Source organism: Natator depressus, chromosome 10, assembly GCF_965152275.1.
Source record: "Natator depressus isolate rNatDep1 chromosome 10, rNatDep2.hap1, whole genome shotgun sequence".
Classification (NCBI taxonomy): domain Eukaryota; kingdom Metazoa; phylum Chordata; order Testudines; family Cheloniidae; genus Natator; species Natator depressus.
In genome coordinates, this window is record NC_134243.1 from 2,250,598 (window position 1) to 2,274,419 (window position 23,822).

Sequence of the window (23,822 nt, forward strand, 5' to 3'; positions counted from 1 at the left end):
GGAAAACCTGTGTAGTTCTACAGAAGTGATATATTTGATAATTGGGAGCTAACACCACCTGCTGAACTAACAGCTCATTCTAGACTGTGACCAGACACCAAGGGCATTGCTATATTTTGGGTTCAAAACATGCCAGCAAGTGCCATTAATACTATCCTATTCAGAGGTCATGGACACCTTTTCGCAATGATCTGCAGTTCTGTCAGACCATTCAGAATACTGTTCCTCTAACACAATTGGACACTCAGAGTTGTGATATTTTCATATGAAACAATAATGCTGTCAACTTGAAATCTAATTACGGTAATTTAAAGAAAAAATGAAAATGAAGAACTACACTGGCCAGCTGAGTCCCCAGACACTTTTTTTGGACTGTGCAATCACATTTCTGAAACTGTGGCTCTCTCTTCCCCACCCCGTTATTGTGTGAAATATATATAAACAAAAGGGGAAATAGTGAAAGTGACTATACATAAGTGCTTTCAAATCTACTCTCAGGTTTCTTGTGACAAGTTACAAAGCAAACTGAAAAGAACTTTTCCCTCTTTAATCTTTTTCAGTTATAATAATCTGAGGTGCAACTCATGACAGTAGATGTAACATTTTCAGGCATAAGTACTATTTTTAAGCTGACCGCACTTTAAGTGGATCTAAATTCCAAGACCCTTTACTGTTAAAGGGTAATCGTTTGTGTAACAGACATTTAGCATATACATAAAACCTATATCCAACCATAAATTTGGAATTTTTGATGTCTAATCACTCACATTATTTAGACCTTATATTCTGGATATTTCTCCTATATTTACACATTCTGATCTAGCGTTTCAATGTTTATGGGAGGGTTATTCCATTTTAAACTTCTGAAATACAGTGTAATTTTATCTTTCAGCAACAAAAATGCCACTCTTCATCACTCTGCTCAAAAGTGATCATTTTTCCTACAGCACGTAAAATGTGTTCATAACTAAAAGAAACTTACACATAACATGCACTTATTTTGCTTAAAAACAGCTTACTTCAACACCCACAAAAGAAAAACACCCTGATCAAAAACCCCAAAGAACCACATGGCACACAAAGTCACACTAGATTTAACAAAACAAAAACCAATTAAAAAAACAAAACAAAACAAAAAAAAACAAAAACAAAAACAAACCAAAGCTATGGTCCTAAATTGAAAGATTCTTTGACAATTCAAAGAACTGCAATTTTGCATATCAGGTGAAGAGTTAAAACACTCATAAGATACTGTAAATAAGTGACAATCTTTGCATATATATATATGTAAATAAAGTCAAAGGTTTGGTAAGAAAGTTAGTTGTAAGACAGCAACTATAGCTAATCATGAAACCTATGAATATCATTTCAATGCAGATGTTAAGAATCCTGTAAATAAGGATCAACTATTTAGTTTTTGATTTATTTTGCTTTAAATTCTCAATAATGTGTAATAACTCCTCAGAAACTTGAAAATTTAATTATTTTCTCTACAAAAGCTGTCCATTTACCAAACATCGTTCTTTCCCATTTCTCAGATGCAGAGTTTGCCTACGTGCTCCTTAAACATTAACATCGGCATGTGTGCGCCAGAGTTCTGGAATATTAGTCTTACAACAGCACCTGGTACCCCATTGTGTTAGCAGCTCTACAAAATACATAACAGACTGTCCCTGCCTTAAAGAGTTTACAATACAAATAGACAAGACAGACTCCTTGTGTGAATAAGGGACTGATACTCCCATTTAACAGACAAAGAACTGAGGCACCGAGAGATTAATTCACTAGTCCATGGTCAGACAGAAAATCTGTAGGAGATCCAGGAACTGAACCCAACTCTCGTGAATCGCAGTCCAGTGCCTTAACCATCAAACCATCCTTTCTCTGTGGAATACTGCAATTTTACTGCAGCAGTGCCAAAAAAGAAAGTACTGCATCTCCTGTCCATGTGAAGGGATACATTATTCCTTCCCTAGTTTAGTAACAGTACAAGAAAAAAAGAGTTACTTTCCAGGGACATTTAGACATTTACTTGTGGCCTGAGAACAACCATGCTCATTGTAGCCATGTTAATCATTTTGCCTGTGAGGGTAGTAAAAGCAAAGCTCCTGGAACAGGGCAAGTGGGAGGTTCCCTTTACTCCATCACAACCTTCTTAAGCTGCCACATGGAAGCCAGGGTATTATGAGGACTTTTTTTAATTAACAGAAATAGCTAATCATTCACCTCATTGCCAATGTCTTTCCTTTTTTTGGTCAGCCCCCCTCTTTCATTTATTTTCTCTAGAGTGGATGAGAAAACCATGGTTGGTTGCTCTTATTTGCTAGAGTCTAAAAGTATGATGACACTGCAATAAAAGACATGTGGCAACGAGTCTCAGAGCTTGAGTCAATTGACTCTGTATCACAGGGCTTGGACTACAGGCCTAAAAAGAGCAGTGTAGATATCCTGTCTTGGGCTAGAGCCCAGACTCTGAGACCTCCCCAATCATGGGGTTTCAGAGTCTGGGTTCTAGCCCGAGCCAGAACGTCTACACTGCTATTTTCAACCCCGCAGCCTGAGTCCTCTGAGCCTGAGTCAGCTGACCTGGGCTCTGAGACTCACTACTGCAGGTTTTTATATTGCTTTGTAGACATACCTTAAGGCTCAGAGTGGGGATTTAGTATAATGCCTTTGGACCAAGTCTGATGGGATAGCTGATTTGGATAAAAAACACCCACTGTCCCAGAACCAGGATATGGTTGCAACTAGTATAGACCAGAAGTTGTTCCAACTGCAATGTTTGGAATGGAAATACAGATAGAGGGATGAATGCTTTGTGAATTACTTGCTGTAATTTTGCTTTTTAGCTTGTTTTTGTTTCCAAGAATAAAATTCTTGTTTCTAGTTAAAAATGCTGCCGATTTATTTCAAGCCATTTAACCCGCATTCTCAGTTCTACAAGATGACTTGGGAAATAAAACATCACTTCCCATTAGAATCCATGGTGATTTCCTAAATTAGAAGAATTGTAAGGTATCTTGAATATCTGACATATAGTGTCCACCACCCTATTGATTTCAAATGAACCATTTATTTACATAAGCGCTCACTCCTTAACAGTTTCTGATTTTACAAAGATTAAACTCCTCTATTCTAGATTTTAGGGATGTAGTCTTCCAATTAACACCACACAGATGTTGCAAAATGTTCCACTGCACATTACCTGTTCAACAATATATCAGACAGTGCTGAACATACTGAATAATGGGTGAAGTTTAATAACCCCATACAAAACAATAAAATGTGTAGCAAATTGATATGTTAATCAGAGTAATTCAAAACATGAACTACAGCTTATATGATGGAATGCTAATGTATGGCATTTAATCCCAAGACTAAACATTTTGAAGAGGTTGTGCAGACTGTAAATAGAGATCCTATCTCTATATTAAAAAAAGGCTACCTACGACAGTCCAAATTTTGATTCCCTGAGTCACGATTATCATTCAGGCTGGACCAGCAGGATGCAGTAAGTTTCAATAAATTAGCATCAGCAAAAATATACCGTTATCCTGCCTGTAAAGCAATATCAATTCCCAAGAGCTGGCTCACGCACTTTGTAGCTTTGTGAGCCTCGTTATCACACATGCCAGAGGCTCCTTGAATTCCTCCATTCCACCCCACAAACTCCCTGCATGCCACCTTCTCATCCACCTCTATTTCTGGGGCTCCTTGCAACTCTCTCCAGTGTCTCCCTGCCAGGGGTTCTGTGTGATCCTCCATTTCCACATCCTCCCATGACAGGGTCCCCCATTTTCTCCCCACAGCAGTGGCTCTGCGCACCCCCATTCCTGCACCCCTGATACTAGAGACTGTGTGCAGCTCCCCATTCCCCACCCACCATCATCTGTCTGGGAGATAAATCAGTCGGCATGTTAAATTGTCAAGATGGGCAGGTATGAGATGGAATATTCTGCTGGAATACGTTAATGGGTGCCATCAACCAGTTGTTTGATCTATAGACAATTGCAGAGGTGCTTGAAGCTGTAGAAGTGCTAAACCGATGGCAAGTGCTCCATGTGTTCCTCATTTCCTCCTAAATTAATAGGGTTCTAGCCATTGATGCCAAGACCATTCCCTGAAATTTTGAAATTGATCAGATGCAGCTTTCAAAAGTTAACACATTACAGATCAGAGAAATGCCATCAAGCTGAACATAATGCCTTCACAAGCTCGGCCAAATGGCTGGAAAGCTCTCTTAATGCTTGTTAAAACACAATATCTTCTATCCTTGTATTAGCCTGCCAGCGTTAAGAGGACTTTCCTATCATGTTAAACTAACATGACTGAAAAAACACATCATTTTTGCCAAAGACAGCGTCAATGACTTCAACATGACTGCTCATGTGCTTAAAGTTAAGCATGTGCATAAGTGCTTGCAGGATGGGGGCCTGCACAGACAAAACATCAAAAGAATGGAGACTAAGTAACAAACAAATGCACCTGTGGTTGAGAGGCACCAAACTTCTAATTAGCTCCATGTTTTAAAACAGATACTCTGTCTTTAAAATGGAGGACTAAAGTTCACAGGCTTCAAAGAAGAAATGTGTCTTAATGGGGAATGTGGAGGACAGTCAGATATAGCATAAGGGAGCAAATCCTGAAATGGAGAATGCAGGCTTCCATTCGGAACATTCCATTCCAAAAATGTAGGTTTGGTATTTTAACTTGATTCCAGCCAATAAGAAACTTTTACATACGAATTTTTTAAACAGCTGGCTTTTAAACTTAGAGAGGCTTTGCCAATAGGGACAAACACCACAATAATATGAGGTAAAAAGAAAAGGAGTACTTGTGGCACCTTAGAGACTAGTACGCCTTTTCTTTTTGCGAATACAGACTAACACAGCTGCTACTCTGAAACCAATAATATGAGGTGTTTGCGGGATGGGCATTACTTACCAAAAAAATGAAATGACCTAATTTGTGTTAAAAAGCGGACAACTGTTTACAACAGAATAGCAGTTATTGAAATGTTGAGATTTTTAAAGCAGATGGGAGTGACATCTAACCATTAAGATTTCCTTTCTGGACCTCTTTTCATTCCTCTCTACGCAGTACTCTATACTCCTCTCCCAGCTCCGACTATGAAATCTATATCACCTCACTTATCCATCCTTCTGGCCACCTCCTGTATCTTCAGGGTGCAGGAAGAGACCAGCAGCAGCAGCAGCTCCAGTCTCTTACCTACATAGATTCTAGCCTCGACACCTCTCCTCCTCTTCATTTCATTCAAGTTTTTTATCCTCTGCTTTTTTTGTACAGCCACTTTCAGCAATTCCTGTGACAATCTTACAAACCATTATAAGCCACATTACTTTTCCAGTACCGAAAACTTACTAAAAATACCTTCAAAATGAGGTGAGAGATCAGAGACCTCATTACCAACTGAAGCTCCCATAGTAGGTAGAATGTTCACTTTTAAAACAAATATATTTCAAGTATTCATTTATTAGTATCACTTAATTTACTGTGTGTTCGCCAAAAACAGACTGGTAGGAAGACGGGACTGAATGTTTCAGTGATTTACCAAAGCCCAAGGAAGAAGATGGAAAATTAAAAATTTTGAATAATCATAAGGGAATTTAATTCAAACACTGACAAAGGACTGAGCAACAATCTGAAAACAAAGGCTCCCACAAAGTTCTAAGAAAATGGAGAGAGAGAAGATCAGATTTCATAACAATCTAAAATGAACTCAAACAATAAAAGCATCGTACATTTCCTGGTACCCAGACCCCCACGTCTCAGAGTGAGACTTGCTAAAATTATGTAATGATCAAGTAAAGGTAGTAAAATACATCTAATAAGTAAAATAGTAGCAATATAAAAACAGCCACTTGACATAAATTAACTAAAACTTGTTTACTATTAGTTCATGTTGAAGCCTAACACTTCATTGTGATTCTTAAGTAATCGTATTTGGCATCCATTTAAATTAATTACAGGACTCATACTATGGAGTCAATTCATTAAACATCTTTTATTAAGGCCAGGTCTGAACAAGAATCTTTTGCCAATATTATCTCTCTCGACAGGGGAGTGATGTGTGTCATTTTTATACTGATAAAAGCCTTAGCGTTGACACCATTATGGCAATACAACTTATTTTGTTTGGGGAATTGTTATAAGCTATGCCAGCAAAAGCACGTTTTTGCCAGAAGCTGCATCTACCTTTTCTTATGTGGACTGGACCATAGTGTGTTCACTCAAATCTTACATAGTGAAATTCAAGAATGTTTTGCTAAGAAATAGTCCTCTTGACAAATAACCTTGCATAGCAAACACAGAAGTGATTGTGTGACCTATTAAGTAAAGTTAAAATGTGTCATATACTAAATTTGTATCCAGGCTATGCAGTGTGTGATAAAACTCCCTTCATGATTGAAGTACAGATTTGATGAGTAACATTAAAAGCTTCAGCTGAAGACAACTGATATTTAAATACTAACTTGAAAATCCACTTTAGAATACTTAAAGCTGTTCCAGTGTGGTCGAAAAATTGTATCTTATACTCTCACACTATGGCTATGCGGGATTAAACTTTACTTGACAAAACACACAATTTATGTATTTCTGTAACTTTAGAATCATTCCCTTCAAGTGGGCTCTATTTGACAATGACCCTGAAATATCTTATGTAAGAATTCAAAGCTAGTTTTATCTTAAGGCTTTTACATAAGCTGTACCTTAGCTTCCAATTTATATTATCTCCCTCAATACAGTAATATTTAACAAGAAATGCAAAATGCCAGCTCCTGAACACACATTACAAAGAGGAGGTATATTAAGGAATTAGAAAGCTCTTCAGCTTTCACAATGTTGTTATAAAAAGAAAACTGAAACTTGAAGGTGAACTACATGCACTAAACAACAAAGCATATGAAATTAACACTTCATTCTACCAGTTGCACTCAGGTTTTGGCTGAATTTTAAAACTTTCAGCCTTGCCAAGTAAAAGGCTCTTTTGGGTCTAACTGAATCTACAGGGGACAGAAAGAGGAAAACCAAAGAAGAAAAAAAACGCAGAAGACAAAAAAGTACAAAGAACATTCTAAGAATTTTCAAGAATATCATCATGCCAGAACAAGACATATGTAAGAAATGACATCTTGAACACAAAAGTGAAATATATAATACTTGTATATACTTCATATTTCTATAAACTAAGTAGCTGGCATTGGAATTCCCATTCCTTAGGCTTTCCAACACATTAGGACACAAAAATCACTAATGGCAGATTCAATGCCTTCACTCTTTGATATGAAGAGCACAAGTAACCACTAGTTACCTAGTAAGATGCATTTTATGCAAAATTCAAGGGCAAGGCTAGTGCCTTGACAACAAAAAACCACCTGACTGGACAGGATTGAAAACAAAATCCTGCATTCACGTGTGCACTCCTAGTGGCAACAACTTAAAGTGGAAAAGAAAGATTTTTTTTTTTTAAATTAAAGCTAATGTTAAAATTATATAATACGTAAGTTAAGAAAAGAGTGTCTGTACATCTGGGTATAGTGCTTACATTATTCACAAATACAAAGTTTGTTTTAACAGTCATAAGATACATATATTAAACAAGAGATCTGAAGCAGTACAAAAAATTTTGCAAAGGGACATTTTCCATTTATACGGTTTTTACCATAAGATTCAATATGTAATTATTACATAGTTAATTATCTAGAAAGTCACAGGTTTATAGTCAGACACACAACTTGGATGATGTAATATATCTTTACTGGACCAACTTCACACAGAAGAGCTCTGGGTAAGGTTGAAAGCTTGTCTCTCTCACCAACAGAAGTTGGTCCAATAAAAGATTATCTCACTCACCTTGTTTTTCTAATATCCTCAGATAAAACAGCTACAATGCTGCATACAATTATTATAGTCAGGCATTTGCAGCAGAGCAGACTTCACTGAAGTTTACCTTTGCAAACATTATTTTCAGATGAAACAATGGAAAGGTTTCACTATCTACTAGAGAGCTACACTTTTAATCCAACAATTTTTCTAGCAACTAACATGAAATTAAGGCTCCATATAAAGTCAGACCTGGTTTCCATGAAGAGGAGAAAAATAACTACACAAACCCTAGGCCCACCCTGTCCTGGAATCAGAGAAGTAAATTCAAACACACGTCTTACCTGCTTAGTTTTCTTTCAACTTCTTTGGTAGCTTTAGCTTCCAATTCTCTGGAACAGAAAGGGATGTTGGTTACCATGTCAACAGAAGAGCAGAAGAAATATAATTGGGATGGGTTTGAAAGACACACTGATCCTCATGTGTTGGTTCCTCATGGGGGAGAGGCTAGCAATGATCTCTGAATACTGATATCCATAGGTTTTTATCTCAGGATGAAGGGAGAACAGGGATGGAGCAAAACATACAGACACCAATTAATCTATTTTTCCTCACACTTCCCTAAAACCGTTTGTTAAGCCACAAAAAATAGTGTCTTTTCCATGAAAAAGGGATGAGGAAAAACTGTGCTTAACCTTGTTAACCTAAAAAGAAATAGAAAGCAAGGTATGAGCAGTATGCTACACAGAGACCTGACTTTGAATTATGGACAGACAATAATGACCTACGAACACAGGAGATCAAACCTCCAACACAGTGGAAAACTAGACCCTGGGCAGGAGATTAAACCCCAAACACAGTGACCGGCTCCAGTCTCCGGGAGTATCGGATGCATTTTATCCCACAGAAACCCAAGAGCCATTCTTCTTTAAACTTCAACAGCACTTGTTTAGCGTGTGGGGATAATAAATCACCAATGCACAGAACCGCTCCTGGAGGCGGCGAGCCAGGCACCGGCGGACGGCTGAGTTGGGGCGAAGAAGATCGCTCCTCTGCCCCAGCACAGCCACATGTCGGTCGGCCGGGAAGCCCTTCTGAGGCCCTAGCTAGAGAGACTCGAATGGTTTTAACCAAGTTACACCCAGGCCCCAGCGGCAGCAGGGACGTGTTACCTGAAACTAACACCAGCGCAGCCCCAGGGCACCCGCCGTGCAGCCCAGCCCAGCCCAGGGCGGGACTCGCGGGGCCAGGAGGCAGAGCCGGGCGGTAGCCACCCTCCAGGACCGCCCGGCCAAAGGGCCGCATCACCCACCTGCTCCCGTCCCTGCCCGGCATGGGGCTCCCCCAGCGCCCCCCGCTCCTCCCCATCCCGGCTCCTCCAGCTCCGCACCTCCCTTCGCGGCCCCCCATCCCGACTCCGCTCCCCCCCATCCCGGCTCCTCCAGCTCCGCGCCTCCCTTCGCGGCCCCCCTGACTCCCGGACCCCCATCCCGACCCCCCCCCCGACTCCCGGACCCCCACCCCAACTCCCGGACCCCCCGCTCCGCGCCTCCCTTCGCGGCCCCCCCGACTCCCGGCCCCCCATCCCAACTCCGCTCCCCCCCATCCCGGCGCCCCCCGCTCCGCGCCTCCATTCGCGGCCCCCCCTGACTCCCGGCCCCCCATCCCGACTCCGCTCCCCCCCATCCCGGCTCCTCTAGCTCCGCGCCTCCCTTCGCGGCCCCCCCCGACTCCCGGCCCCCCATCCCGGCGCCTCCCTTCGCGGCCCCCCCCGACTCCCAGCCCCCCATCCCAACTCCGCTCCCCCCCATCCCGGCGCCCCCCGCCTCCCGGCCACCCATCCCAACTCCGCTCCTCCCCCATCCCGGAGCCCCCATCCCAGCTCCTCGCCCCCCATCCCGGCGCCCCCAGCTCCGCGCCTCCCGGCCCCCCATCCCAGCTCTTCCCCCTCCCGGCGCCCCCCCCCGCTCCGCGCCCCCCATCCCGGCCCCCCATCCCGCCGGCCCCCCTGCTCCGCGCCCCCCATCCCGGCGCCCCCCGCTCCGCGCCCTTCACACTTCCCCGCCTATCACCTCATGTATGTAAAGTGCTCGGAGTCCGGCCCGGGATGACTGCGGCCCGGGCCCGGCGCTGGCGCGGCGGCTCTCTAGGCGGCCTGGGCCCGGCACAGTGGAGCTTGGGGGCCCGGCAGCTGCTGCAGCAGCGTCGCCGCCATTTCCTGCCTCCCTCCTAACTTGGCCGGGTCCGGCACTGGCCCGCCGCACCGGAAGAGAAATCCCGCCGGAAACACCACTTCCGGGGCAACCAGCATCCCCCAACATGGCGCCCTAGCAACCCCCTAGCAACCGGGAGGGCAGAGACCACCCCTCCCCCCGTCTGCGCATAGCGAAGGATGCGCCGCAAAGAGACACCCCCTGGACCTCAGCACGAGCGCCCCCAGCCGCCGAGGAAAACGGAAAGCAGGAGGCCCCCGTCCCCGAGAGAAAGAAAACCCCGGCCAAGACCCTCCTTCCCCGGCTCCCCCGACACGACCCCTGAAGAGCGTCCCACAACCGCCTGCCCCGGCGTCCCTGCCAGCGCAGCCCGGGGCTACAGTGAAAGGGTTTGCTGGCCTCATGCCCAGGGCCGGCGGGTGTGCGTAATTTGTGGTGGCACCCAGAACGGGTCTAAGTTCGGCCCCCGCTCCCCCGCATGTTGGCGCGCATACCGCAATTAATGGGGTGGGGCAAGTGGTCTGGGGTGTGGGCAGGGCTCAGGACCGAGGCGTGTGCATGGGGGGGGTGAGGGCTGGGGACGAGGGGTTTGGGGTGTTGGCAGGGCTCAGGGCCGGGGCGTGTGCGTGGGGGGGGGGGAGGTGAGGGCCGGGGACGAGGGGTTTGGGGTGTGGGAGGGGCTCAGGACCGGGGTGTGTGCATGGGGGGGGGGTGAGGGCTGGGGACGAGGGGTGTGGGAGGGGCTCAGGGCCGGGGCGTGTGCGGGGGGGGGAGGTGAGGGCTGGGGACGAGGGGTTTGGGGTGTGGGAGGGGCTCAGGGCCGGGGCGTGTGCGTGGGGGGTTGAGGGCCGGGGATGAGGGGTTTGGGGTGTGGGTGGGGCTCGAGGCTGGGGCAGAAGGTTGGGGTGCGGGCTCTGGGGTTGGGCAGGGGATGAGTTTGGGGTGCAGGCAGGCTGCCACAGGGCTGGGGCCAGAGAGGCAGACTACACAGTCCCCCCAGCAGGACACTCCCCTGGCACCGTCACTGCATGTGCTCCTAGGGGCCGGACCCCTCTCAGGTCCAGCAAGCCCCCTCGCATCCCTTGTGGGTGCCGGAGGGAGGGAAGGCTGCCATCACGTGTGTGCCTCTTCTCTCCGCAGGCAGCGGCTGTGCCACCACCTCAGCCTGCCGCCAGCGCCGCTCACTTTTGTAGCCGGGAGTGGCCGGCGAGGGAGTGTAGTGCAGAGTGGTAGGGCCATTGTCCACTGCCCAGGGCGCAGGCAGGGACGCTCCGGGGGAGGTGCGTGGGGGCAGCAAGCAGGGGCGATGGGTGGGGGGCAACAGCCGGGGCCGGGGAGAGACCTGGCCCTGAACATTGGTGGAGCCAGGCCCCTGGGCCCTGAATTTGCTGGAGCACGGGTACTACAGGCCAATATAACTCACTGCCCCTCTCATGCTGCAGGTTAGGAGTGTGAAAAAAATCTAACCCCTGCCTGCCAGTTCTTTGTACCCGCCTTTGCTGCCATGCCAGCAACAGCCCTACTGTCTGTACCAGCAAATCCTCACCCATATAGACAGGACCACAGAGACCCCATCTTTCATGGTGAGATTACAACCCACCCTTACAGTGTGAGCTCTACAGTACAACCCCCCCTCCCCCCAACTGTGACTTGAACTGTTACTTTACAGGTAGGCGTGGAAGAATTAGATTTTTCTCCCCCATAAACGTGAGTAAATGTCAATTTCACCACACAGACAAAACAGTGAAAAAATATTTTCATCAACAGTAATCATAATTTACAGATAAAGTAAAAAAAATGCTTCTTGAAAACTTGTAAGAGTTTGATTTAAGAATATTTCCTGTATATTTTGACGTGATGTAGAATTAAGAAAAGGGCAACAAAAATGATTAAGTGTATAAAACAGCTTCTCTATGAGGACATACTTCCATAAAGAGGCTGGGACTGTTCAGCTTAGAAGAGAGATGACTAAGGGGAGATATAAGTCTATGAAATCATGAATGGTGTGGAGAAAAAGAATAAGGAAGAATCATTTATCTCATAACACAAGAACCATGGGTCACCATCTGAAATTAATAGGCCGCAGGTTTAAAACAAATATAAGGCCATATTTCTTCACACAATGCACCATCAACCTGTGAAACTCGTTGTCAGGGGATGTTGTAAAGGCCAAAAATATAACTCTGTTTGAAAAAAAAAAAAAGAATTAGATAAGTTCATGGAGGATAGGTCCCTCAATGGCTAGTAGCCAAGATGGTCAGGGACACAACCTCATGCTATAGGTGTCCCTAAGCCTCTGATGCCAGAAGCTGGGACTGGACAACAAGGGATAGATCACTCGATAATTGCTCCGTTCTGTTCATTCTCTTTGAAGTATCTGGCACCAGCCCTCTGTCAGAAGACAGGATACTGGTCTAGATGGACCATTGGTCTGTCCTAGTATGGCCGTTCTTATGTTGACACTTTGTGTGTTAAGGGTTTTAAAGCTTTTAACTTTTTAAATCTCAGTATCTACTGTCATTAAATAATTATTGTCTGATCCCGCTAATTTCCTGCAACTGTGAAAAATTAAATAGATAAATATAAAAGAATACTTAAAATAAACAAATAGTATATGTTGAAATTATATTTTAAAAAAATCTAATTCTGCCTATTTATAGGGTGATGCATGCTCTGTGTGGCGATGTAAGAAATCCAGCCCTGGGGCATGAACCCCCCACCATGAAAGACCTCCTTATTTATATACATAAAGAACATGATAGCTGCCTGAACCCCAGCAGCACCAGACCTATGGAACTTATTCAATGCACCAGTCCCAGTTTTGAATGGGAACTGTCTTGTGTCCTGCATCCAGCAAGACAATAAAACTGCCCTGAGATACCTTTGAGACACAACACAATCATCTCGATATTGCAATAGACAAACTCCACCCCCAAAAGATAGTATAAAATATGGTACTCTGTAATGGAACCACAAGTGCCACCATGGCAGTCAACATGGACAGGGAAAGTCACTCTTAATAAGTCAGTTCCTTCAGCCACCATGTGAGTAGTTTTGATCTAATTTCTCAACATCATTAGGTTACTTAAGTGACTGGAATTGAACAGAATTTCAATCCATGTCTCACCAATATCATAGAGAGAGAGACTATCATTTCCCTGAGCAACCTAGGAAGATGCAAAGCAAGTAGCTAGGAGAGTAACAACACACCATTTTCATAAAGTAATTTTTCTGACCATTATTATTTTATTTTCTGGGCAGTGTCAGTGTGCTCAGCTCTGTATACAACACAGCAAAAGAACACACATTTTGAGGAATCAGTATTAACTTACTAGGTAAGCATCAGAAGTAAGACAATAGTCTGCAATCCCTCTAAAAATGAAGAATGTAAGGAAGAAGGAGTTAATGTGTTAAGAGACTGCTAATTAAAATAGGAGGTAAAAAAATATTGTACTAAAAATGGAAAAGAAGGAAGCTCACCATCACGGCCACTATCCACTACTCTCTCTGCATTCAATTCATTCCTAAAGACTTTTCTGCCACAAATCTTACTACTGACATTATTATTTATTTATATTACTGCAGCACCTGGGAGCCCTTATCATGGACCAGGTTTGTCATGTACAAACAAAAAGATGGTCCCTGTCCTAAAGAGTTTACATCTAAGTATAAAACAAGAATAAACAGACAGATGGGGAAATGAGACAATATTGATCAGCCTGATAAACAGTGGTCTCCCCCCATAAGCAGCCTATCCATTGTCAAGTTTTTTATAGGCATCATGGAGAAGGAGAGTTTTGAAGAATAATGCAGTAGCTTGGTGGCTGATCACAGGGTGCTCCTTCCAAGAATGAGGTGCAGTGTGGAAGAAAGCATAGAGTTGCTTATTTGAAAATTTAACAAGAGAGTGATGGAGGATGACATTATCGGCCATCCAGAGGCATCTTGATAGTTAATGGGAGATAAGTAGAGTGGGGATAGACCATGAGGGCCTTGAAGGTGATAACAACCAGCTTATATTAGATGCAACAAAGAATGGGGAATCAACGTACTGACTGATATGTTTGAAGAGTAATTGCGACTAATATAAAAAAAGTGTTAATTTAGTATTACTAAGACATAGCCAAGCACCCCCTTGTCCATGCTACTAATGTATTACATAGCTTTCCCCCATCTTTTTGTCAGTCTTTAGATTGTGGGTTCCTGGGAGAGGGACTATATCTTCTTTACTGTTTGGAGAGTATCGAGCACACTCTGGGCATGAACCTCAGTAAGTAAAAAACATACTTAAATAAATAATAGTCCAAATAAGAATACAGAGTTGTCTGGGGCTTGGATGTGGAAAATAAAGAATGCAAAAAAATATATGGCCAAATTCATCCAAGTTTAATTGCACTGACTTGAATAGAGTTACCTCAAAAATGAGTTTAGGCAAATGAAGCTAGTCAAAGGGATTAAGGGGAATAAAGGGAGGGAGAGAACTGGAAAACATTAATGCCAAGAGAGGATTGGGGTTATAGTGGATAGCAGATCAGAAGTTTGCAGTGCAATGCAATTTTTGATTGCATTCTCAAAAGCATCATGTTACCGCACACACACACCCCCTTTTTTTTTTTGGTGCAAATAACATTGTCCTGCTGTGTTTTTAACCCAGAATATCGAAGCAGTGAGAATCTGAAAATGAAACTGACTATTAAAAAAAATCAGGAATGATTTGATTTTCATCATCCAAGCCCAGAAAACATAGGAAGGAAACAAAGAGCATAAATAACAGCAGGAAACTGATTTATTGTGATTTAATATTTATATTCCATTACTGTACTGCCTAGAGGCCCATTGTACAAACACATAGGAAGATAGTTTCCCTTCCCCAAATGGATTATAATCGAGGGCCCTGATCGTACAAGTTATTCTTTGCAAGCAGACCCCAAATGGGTAGGAGCTCCGTAGGTTTCAGAGATCCATTCACACATAATATCTCCTAGGTTCAGGGCCCAGAAAGACAAGTGATATATGGATGATGGGGAAGAGCAATACAATCAAATATATTTAGTTTTTATATATCTATATATAAAGTTACAATTAAAAATATTATAAAGTTTTTGCCAACTAGCCTTATCTACCCAGCATTAACTGACTGATTTTCTATAGACATCACAGCAGAAGTGGATTCTGGGGACATTTTTTTCAATGTTTAAAATTCACTTTTAGCAATCTAAGGTGTTAATACTGACATCTGAGGAAATGGGTTTGTTTACAATGTTAATTTTAAGCTAACTGTGTCCCTTTAACACACACTGGGACATTTATTAATATGATTAATTTCTTCCTATTTTTCAAACTTGTACAGATCATTTATTTTACATGTTTACATCCTTGTGTTTAGTTAGTGTAAAAAATTAGTAAGGTTTCAATATGTGATCAGTAACACCACACAAGGACAGAGACACAATATTGCTAGTGGTCAATATAATAAATAGCGAGAATAGATAATAGGTTTTCACCCAAAACAGCTAAAGTGAAAAGGACTTATTGCTGTACCGGACAGACTAATAGCGAGGATGTAACATACTTGTAGTTACATCTCTACAAACCAATCTTTTTTCCCCTCATATGTTCAGATACATTAGCCTACTATACATGGTGTCCTGCACCACTGCTGGAGTATTTTGGTGCATAATAAGCCTGTCACCCAGATGGTTGCTTATCAGCAGTTCCTGCATTTAGCTCTGAAGCATTACTTCAAACTAGCCTAGGAGTTTGAACAGTTACTGTTCAAGGAAACAATTATTCTTGTACATGCCTTCAGTGCTATTCAGCAATTTAATTTTTTTCTAAACTCTTCTACCGTTAACATGGAAATAAGCACAGAGTTTCATTTGTGCTATCATAGGAGATTGTGAGAAAAAAGAATGAAGGCAGGTAGGTGGTTTGTTGGTTAGGGAAAAACCTTTTGCAAAACTGTCATGAACATTTACCAGCCCAGCTGCAAAATCTCTTAATTTGGCTTTTAACCTTATCACTGGTACTAATGAAAAAATAACAGCTATTTTAGTCACCTATCAAAAATCTGACTCACCTGGACTAGCGAGCAAGCTGACCGTCACATATATTTTGACCCCCAATTGTCCTCAGACATCTGCTGGAATACAGCCTGTCTTGCTGGTAGAATGAATGGGTGCAATATATTGCTGCTAGGGAAGCCTTATGTTATTAAAGCCAAGCATTTACAACAAAGCAGCATAGATAATAAAGGGTCCTTTTCATCCTGTTCCTACATGCTAAATAATATAACTTGGATTATTGTGCAGCTGGAAAACACACACACACAAAGAGATTGTCATGTTTCTCTTACTTAAATAGGCAATGGCAACCTTAAAATCAATTTCTTTGTTACTAACAGTAGCTTTGAAGCTTCTAAGTGAAATCTCCTTTGAGATTAATTTTTCCTCATATATAAAAGCTGTTTGGGGGTTATTTATGTGTAAAGCTGTGTAACTGGAAGCCATTCTTTGTTGACATTTCTGTTCCGCTTCCTGTTACTATGCCTCATTCCCCACACTCCCATTTCATCCACTCTTGAAAGGGATAGTATTTGATGCAATAGAACTGCTGCTATGTCTGTCTTCATTTGGGAAGGTTAACAAATATATTATGCACTCTAGTTATGGCTTGTTGTTAACTGAATCATGGCACTGTCAATAAAAATCATAGTCAAGGTCTGTAGGTTTCTCAATTATTTTAGACTCTGCTCTAATTTTATGCATACACATGCTCCCAGGAAGTGGTCTGCTATTCAGCAATTGCTTCCATTCAATCCCTAAATACCAAGGCTTCAGTGGACCTATCTACTCCACTAACTAACCCTGTATCATCCCCCCTCCCCGCATGTTCTGATCCCAGATCTTCCAATTCCAAAGTCTCATTTCCCTGCAACTCAAAGAGCCAAATTTGCAGTTTTAAAATACCAGCAAACTGGCCTTGTAACAGCACTACAAAATTCAAGCTAGGTGACAACCCTCGAGTAGGGAGTCTCTTCAGGGGGAAGTGCAAGGAGGTGAGAATTCACCGGCCAAAAAGCAGTGCCAGCTATTGTGGCAGTATTCATAGGGCACTGTATGGCAACAGGATGCAAGCAATACCAAGTCGACATGCACTCTATGTATTTCATCTTGTTTCACATCTTGCCAATGATGTGGACAAAGCCAAAATAGGATGCTGAGCGTCATACCAGTAGGACTTCTGCTCTGAATACAGGATTTCATCAATTCGGCCATAATGAGGGAGCGATTGCGGATCATGGATGGCAGGGCAGCACAGGCCCAACACTAGCCCATATCCACGATGGGCCAGATCTTCTACCTCTTTCCTTGCAGAGATATCTGGGTTAGGTGCAGAGGAACTCCAGGAGGATTTTTTTCCCAAAGTAATTCTGCTGCTGCTACTCCAACCAAAGTGCTGGTGCAGGCTTAGCAAGAGACAGGCCAGGTATTCTGGGTTTCCTTAATGCTCTCTCTTGTTTTGGACCCCAAGAAGATTGTAAGAGCAAGGTTGTCAGGTTAGATTGTATTTAGGGTCAGTTCTACTCAGTATTTGCCATCTGTCCTTAGTTTCATAAGAACGGCCATATTGGTCCATCTAGCCCAGTATCCTCTCTTTCAACAGTGGCTGGTGCCAGGTGCTTCAGAGGGAATGAACAGAACAGAGCAATTATTGAGTGATCCATCCCCTGTTGTCCAGTCCCAGCTTCTAACAGTCAGAGGGTTAGGGACACCTATAGCATGAGGTTGTGTCCCTGACCATCTTGGCTACTAGCAATGAAGGGACCTATCCTCCGTGAACTTATCTAATTCTTATTTTGAACCCAGTTATAGTTTTGGCCTTCACAACATCCGCTGGCAACGAATTCCACAGGTTAACTGCCTGTCATGTAAGGAGGACTTCCTCATATTTGTTTAAACCTTCTGCCTATTAATTTCATATGGTGACCCCAGGTTCTTGTGTTGTGTGAAGGGGTAAATGACACGTCTCTATTCACTTTCTCCGCACCCGTCATGATTGTATAGACCCCCAACTCATTCCCTCTTAGTCACCTCTTTCCTGAGCTGAACAGTCAGAGTCTTTTTAATCTTTCTTAAGATGGAAGCTGTTCCGTATCCTTGGCCATTTTTGTTGCCATTTTCTGGACCTTTTCCAATTGTAATGTATCTTTTTAGAAATAGGGCAACCAGAGCTGCATGCAGTATTCAAGGTGTGGGAATACCGTGGATTTATATAGGGGCATTATGATATCTTCTGTCATATTTTCTATCCCTTTCGCAATGGTTTCCTAATTTGAAATTGCAGAACTGCTAACTGTGCTACATAACCTATCGCTTAAATCAGTCTCTGTACCATGTGACTGGAGGAGAGCTAATGTGATGCCCATGGGCCCCTAGGACGACTAGGCACTATAGTACTACAATAGTTACTAATAATGGGAACTTCTATCCAAGAGTGCAAATCCTGCCTAGTGAGTTCCGGCAGTTGCTCAGTGTGGATCATTTAATGTTACACTTTCACCATTAATTAAATGTGGCCTTTTGGTCACCGATCCCTCCACACACCTTTTTCCTAGCCCCTGCCTAGCATTGCAAGTCAGCTGCCACCCAAACCTATTGAGTGTGACCTGACATCCTGATGAAGACACATGGTTCCTTCCTTCTGGAACTACCAGTGTAACTTTCTCCTTAATTAGGATGTTCACATAATGCAACCAACAACAAAAAGAAAAGGGAAAGAAAGAAAAATGCAGAAGATAAAGAAATGTTCTGACTAAAAAATAGTTAAAAACAAGCTGGCACCATTTCAATGTTTCCTACTCCCCCCCACCCTTCCCTTTATCTATGCAATTTGCTGTCAAGTCTTCATACAAAATGAGGGCTTCAGTGTGAAGTTGTAAAGCCGACATGTTAGAAAATACTTTCTGCCTAATGTCTGGGGAAAATAAAGCGAGAGGCTCCTTTTATAAGTCAATGTGAGAAGTGCAGGCCTGGGAATGTGGTGAATTTGCAGTCAATAACCCTTTGCCGCTTGTTACATTCAGCATCATTACACAGAATGAAGAAGCTGTCATGAGCAAAACAGATTGTTTTCAAAATTGCACTTGATTTAAATAATCCAAATTAGCTGATCTGACAGACAGGGGGAAACAATCTTCTTGTTAACACACAGAGACTGTGTCTTACTCTACAAGAACCCTCCTTTCCCAGATCACTATAGAGCTTTTATTTACAGTATTTATGTTTGGAGCATTTTTAAATGGTCTTAGCCCTGTGCTAAGGGCTTATCATAAAGGGACCGATCAGACAATCTTTACTTATACCAGTAATTTATTTCTTACTCACACAAGCAGTCCCAGTGAAGTCAACTGGACTTCTTGCATAAGGAAGGATTACTTCAGTCTTTGTAGGATCCTTAACCAGGAAGAGAAAACGAGTATGACAGATTTTGAAGTTGCGAACAAAAAGGATTTGGCTTCTCCTCCAGCAAGAGCTGGAATGCAGCCAAAAAGAGCAAAATCTCATCCTAGGACTCGCGATTAAACAGCCAGTGCCTACTTCACAGGCCGCAATAACAAACAGCCATTAGATCTGTGCTCAGGAAAAGAAAATTCACAGCCTAGCCTCCAGGCTTCACTTGCATTTCCAGCTTTATCACCGTTACACAGGGTGATCAGAGTCGGGAGAGCAGGCAATAGGGGTTATTAAATGAAAATTTAATCCTATCCTTTAAATCTGCAAAAAAATAATAAAAGAGAAAAAGAATTGCCCTGTGTTTTAAAGCTGGCCCAACTTGCTTCTCCTGGTCTGCATTTGGGAAAGCTGCCAGCAGTAAAATGGAATTGCTGAGCCTAAATTTCACTCTGCATCCAGCCAATTATTCCTTCCTCACGTCCCCTGGTCTCCTAAGTGGTGCACTGCAATGGACGTTTTCAATCTTTATTTATTTATCAGGGTTCCATTACACTTCCAAAGAAATATCACATGGATGTGTTCATTGTTCTTTTCCTTTTTGCAGCTTCCTCCAGTCTGCACTGCCCAGTCTTCAGTGATCAGAGTTATTTTAGAATTGCTTTCAAGGCTTGAATTTTTCCATTGACTTCAATAGGCTTTGGCTCAGGTTCTCAGGGTATGTCTACACTGCAATAAAACACCCACAGCTGGCTGGTGTCAGCTGACTAGGACTTGCGGGGCTATCGAATTGCAGCATAGACATTTTGGGCTTGGGCTGGAGCCTGGGCTCTGGGACTCTTCCCCCCCCCCCCGTGGAGTCTTTACACCACACAACACTGTGTAGCACAATGGTAAGGCGTGGCTGCCAGCGAGGTGTCACAAGCCCTGAAAGAGGAGGTTGGTCCCAACAGAGCACGTATTTTTAGTAGCATAGATGAAGGAGGAGGTCTAGCTAGGTCCAGGTGGAGGATGCACATACAACTCGGCCCAGATGGTCCACTCCAGTTGTTAGGATTGCTGCCCATATTTGTTCACTCTCTTACGCCCCTATCTATTGCAGATAAATCTCTTTATAAGCAATGGCTATTTAATGACTTATTCCATAGCACCACTGTCTAATACAGCTAGATTACTTGCAGACTTGGGCCATTTAATTTTGCATTACTGTACAATAATAATACACACTGTTTTTACTCTGCCACAAATTGTTTTCTTCTGCACCAGCAATACTGTGTGTTGCAGGAGTTCAAAGGGATAGTAGTCTGGTGAGTTCTTGAATGACAGAGAATCAGACATGGAGCTAGAGCAGGTTTGTGGAACAGTTACACATACTACAGCAGGTGTTTTGGAACTAATTACCTCCTGTGACTGTCCCAGGCTGGATAGACATTCTACAGCAAAATTTCTTTGCCTTTAGGCAGGCAACATGGGTTAACAATTAAAACACAAGACCACAAGTCACTACTTCTGGATTCTGTTCCTGCTTGTGGCATGGACTTGTTGTAGGACCTTGTGAAAGTCACTTACCTTCTGAGACTCAGCTTCCAGCAGCTATTAAAGGACACTGCCATAATTCACAGAGTGTGAGACTTAATTTATTAATGATTGTAAAGAGCACTGAATGTGCTGCAGAAGAGGAAAGTATTCTAAAATATAAGTTTCATAAGATAAAGAGCACTTCCTCAGATACATACTTAAAATAACTCTCACCACTCAGATACCCAAAAGCTAATGTCAGCCTTAAGAGAATGATTCTAACGTAGGCTGTGCAAAATCCAAGCTCTCTTTGGTCCCATTGATCTGGGTGCGTCTCCCCCCTCCCACACAGATCCAAAGGGACTTTTCCCAGATGATGAAGGCAGGGGCCAAAATGTGAATCTCAAATACAGCCACTGATGTGGGATCTCTAATGAACAGGAGGATTTTGCATTGTAGGGCTTTTGAATTCCTGTGGTACAGATAAATTATTACCCAGTCGCAGAATGATATAACTCTTCAAGGGCAGCATGTAAGAGTATCAAGATGCTGCTTTAGTATATCCTCACTTGAATGTATTAATAGTCCAGGAATAATCTGATATTGTATGTCTTCTACAGCATGTAGGAATCAGTCATGACGCTCTGTGATGGGAGAGGGTGGCTCTGTGAGGAATAATCACTTATGTTATTTGTAGTAACAATGTGCTGTATAGACAAATGCACTCAGGAGCAAAAGGGGGACACTTCTGTGAACAATTACTTATATTTAAGAACTGCCTCTAATGCTCCTTCTTTGAAATGGTTTCCTGTACTGGGCATGTACTTACTCAAAATGGCTGGCTCTGTTAAGCTGACCGAGCCCCACTGCACTTCCTTTTCCCACTCCTCCACCCCCAAAAGCGAGCTATTTGCATGAAGAAACACAGGAAAATGACCCCCTACAACCCCCTGTTCCAGCCTTTCCAAACCAGGGGATTTGTGTGTCCCCACCTGCAGTATGCATTATATCATTTGCAAACTATGCCAAATCCTGGTAGTTAGTCTTGGTCATCACTAAAAACAGAATCACAAGAACAGGCCAGCAGCATTCCTGTGCACGTCCAGTATCACAGAATCATAGAATATCAGGGTTGGAAGGGACCTCAGGAGGTCATCTAGTCCAACCCCCTGCTCAAAGCAGGACCGATCCCCAACTAAATCAGCCCAGCCAGGGCTTTGTCAAGCCTAACCTTAAAAACTTCTAAGGAAGGAGATTCCACCACCTCCCTGGGTAACGCATTCCAGTGTTTCACCACCCTCCTAGTGAAAAAGTTTTTCCTAATATCCAACCTAAATCTCCCCCACTGCAACTTGAGACCATTGCTCCTTGTTCTGTCATCTGCTACCACTGAGAACAGTCTAGAGCCATCCTCTTTGGAACACCCTTTCAGGTAGTTGAAAGCAGCTATCAAATCCCCCCTCATTCTTCTCTTCTGTAGATTAAACATCCCCAGTTCCCTCAGCCTCTCCTCATAACTCATGTGTTCCAGTCCCCTCATCATTTTTGTTGCCCTCCGCTGGACGCTTTCCAATTTTTCCACATCCTTCTTGTAGTGTGGGGCCCAAAACTGGACACAGCACTCCAGATGAGGCCTCACCAGTGTCAAATAGAGGGGAACGATCACGTCCCTCCATCTGCTGGCAATGCCCCTACATGTACATCCCAAAATGCCATTGGCCTTCTTGGCAACAAGGGCACACTGTTGACTCATATCCAGCTTCTCGTCCACTGTAACCCTAGGTCCTTTTCTGCAGAACTGTTGCTGAGCCATTCGGTCCCTAGTCTGTAGCGGTGCATTGGATTCTTCCATCCTAAGTGCAGGACTCTGCACTTGTCCTTGTTGAACCTCATCAGATTTCTTTTGGCCCAACCCTCCAATTTGTCTAGGTCCCTCTGTATCCTATCCCTACCCTCCAGCATATCTACCTTTCCTCCCAGTTTAGTGTCCTCTGCAAACTTGCTGAGGGTGCAATCCACACCATCCTCCAGATCATTTATGAAGATATTGAACAAAACCGGCCCCAGGACCGACCCTTGGGGCACTCCACTTGATACCGGCTGCCAACTAGACATGGAGCCATTGATCACTACCCGTTGAGCCCGACAATCTAGCCAGCTTTCTATCCACCTTATCGTCCATTCATCCAGCCCATACTTCTTTAACTTGCTGGCAAGAATACTGTGGGAGACAGTGTCAAAAGCTTTGCTAAAGTCAAGGAACAACACGTCCACTGCTTTCCCTTCATCCACAGAGCCAGGTATCTCATCATAGAAGGCAATTAGATTAGTCAGGCATGACTTGCCCTTGGTGAATCCATGCTGGCTGTTCCTGATCACTTTCCTCTCCTCTAAGTGCTTCAGAATTGATTCCTTGAGGACCTGCTCCATGATTTTTCCAGGGACTGAGGTGAGGCTGACTGGCCTGTAGTTCCCAGGATCCTCCTCCTTCCCTTTTTTAAAGATGGGCACTACATTAGCCTTTTTCCAGTTGTCCAGGGCTTCCCCAGATCGCCATGAGTTAGTATGTTAGTGGCTGGTTACTGCCTCACTCTCTATTCTAGACTTTTCACTTTCAAATCCCTCACTGTTGTGTTTGCCAAAGCAGCTCCACCATAACAGCAATGGTTCCCTCTTGTAAGAAATTATCTCATCTCCACTTGCCATGAAAAAAAAGAGGACAGAGCTAAACAAGGTTTCAGATAAGAACTCAAAGAAATGTTGTGTACATTTGTTTGTGAAAGAAGCCATCCAA

At 43.4% G+C, this 23,822-nt stretch overlaps 1 protein-coding gene across 18 annotated transcripts in view; it reads right to left on the reverse strand.

Moving 5' to 3' along the window:
• Positions 1 to 23,822, reverse strand: part of TNRC6A (trinucleotide repeat containing adaptor 6A) — a 187,260-nt gene that overhangs the window by 66,667 nt on the left and 96,771 nt on the right. For 17 of the 18 annotated variants that reach the window (XM_074964952.1, XM_074964955.1, XM_074964951.1 and 14 more), the window contains one exon: positions 8,190 to 8,237. In XM_074964952.1, coding sequence (XP_074821053.1) covers positions 8,190 to 8,237 — 48 coding nt within the window. Of the gene's footprint in view, positions 1 to 8,189; positions 8,238 to 9,917; positions 10,131 to 23,822 lie in introns of those variants that run through there. The other variant, XM_074964958.1, reaches the window with a different exon arrangement.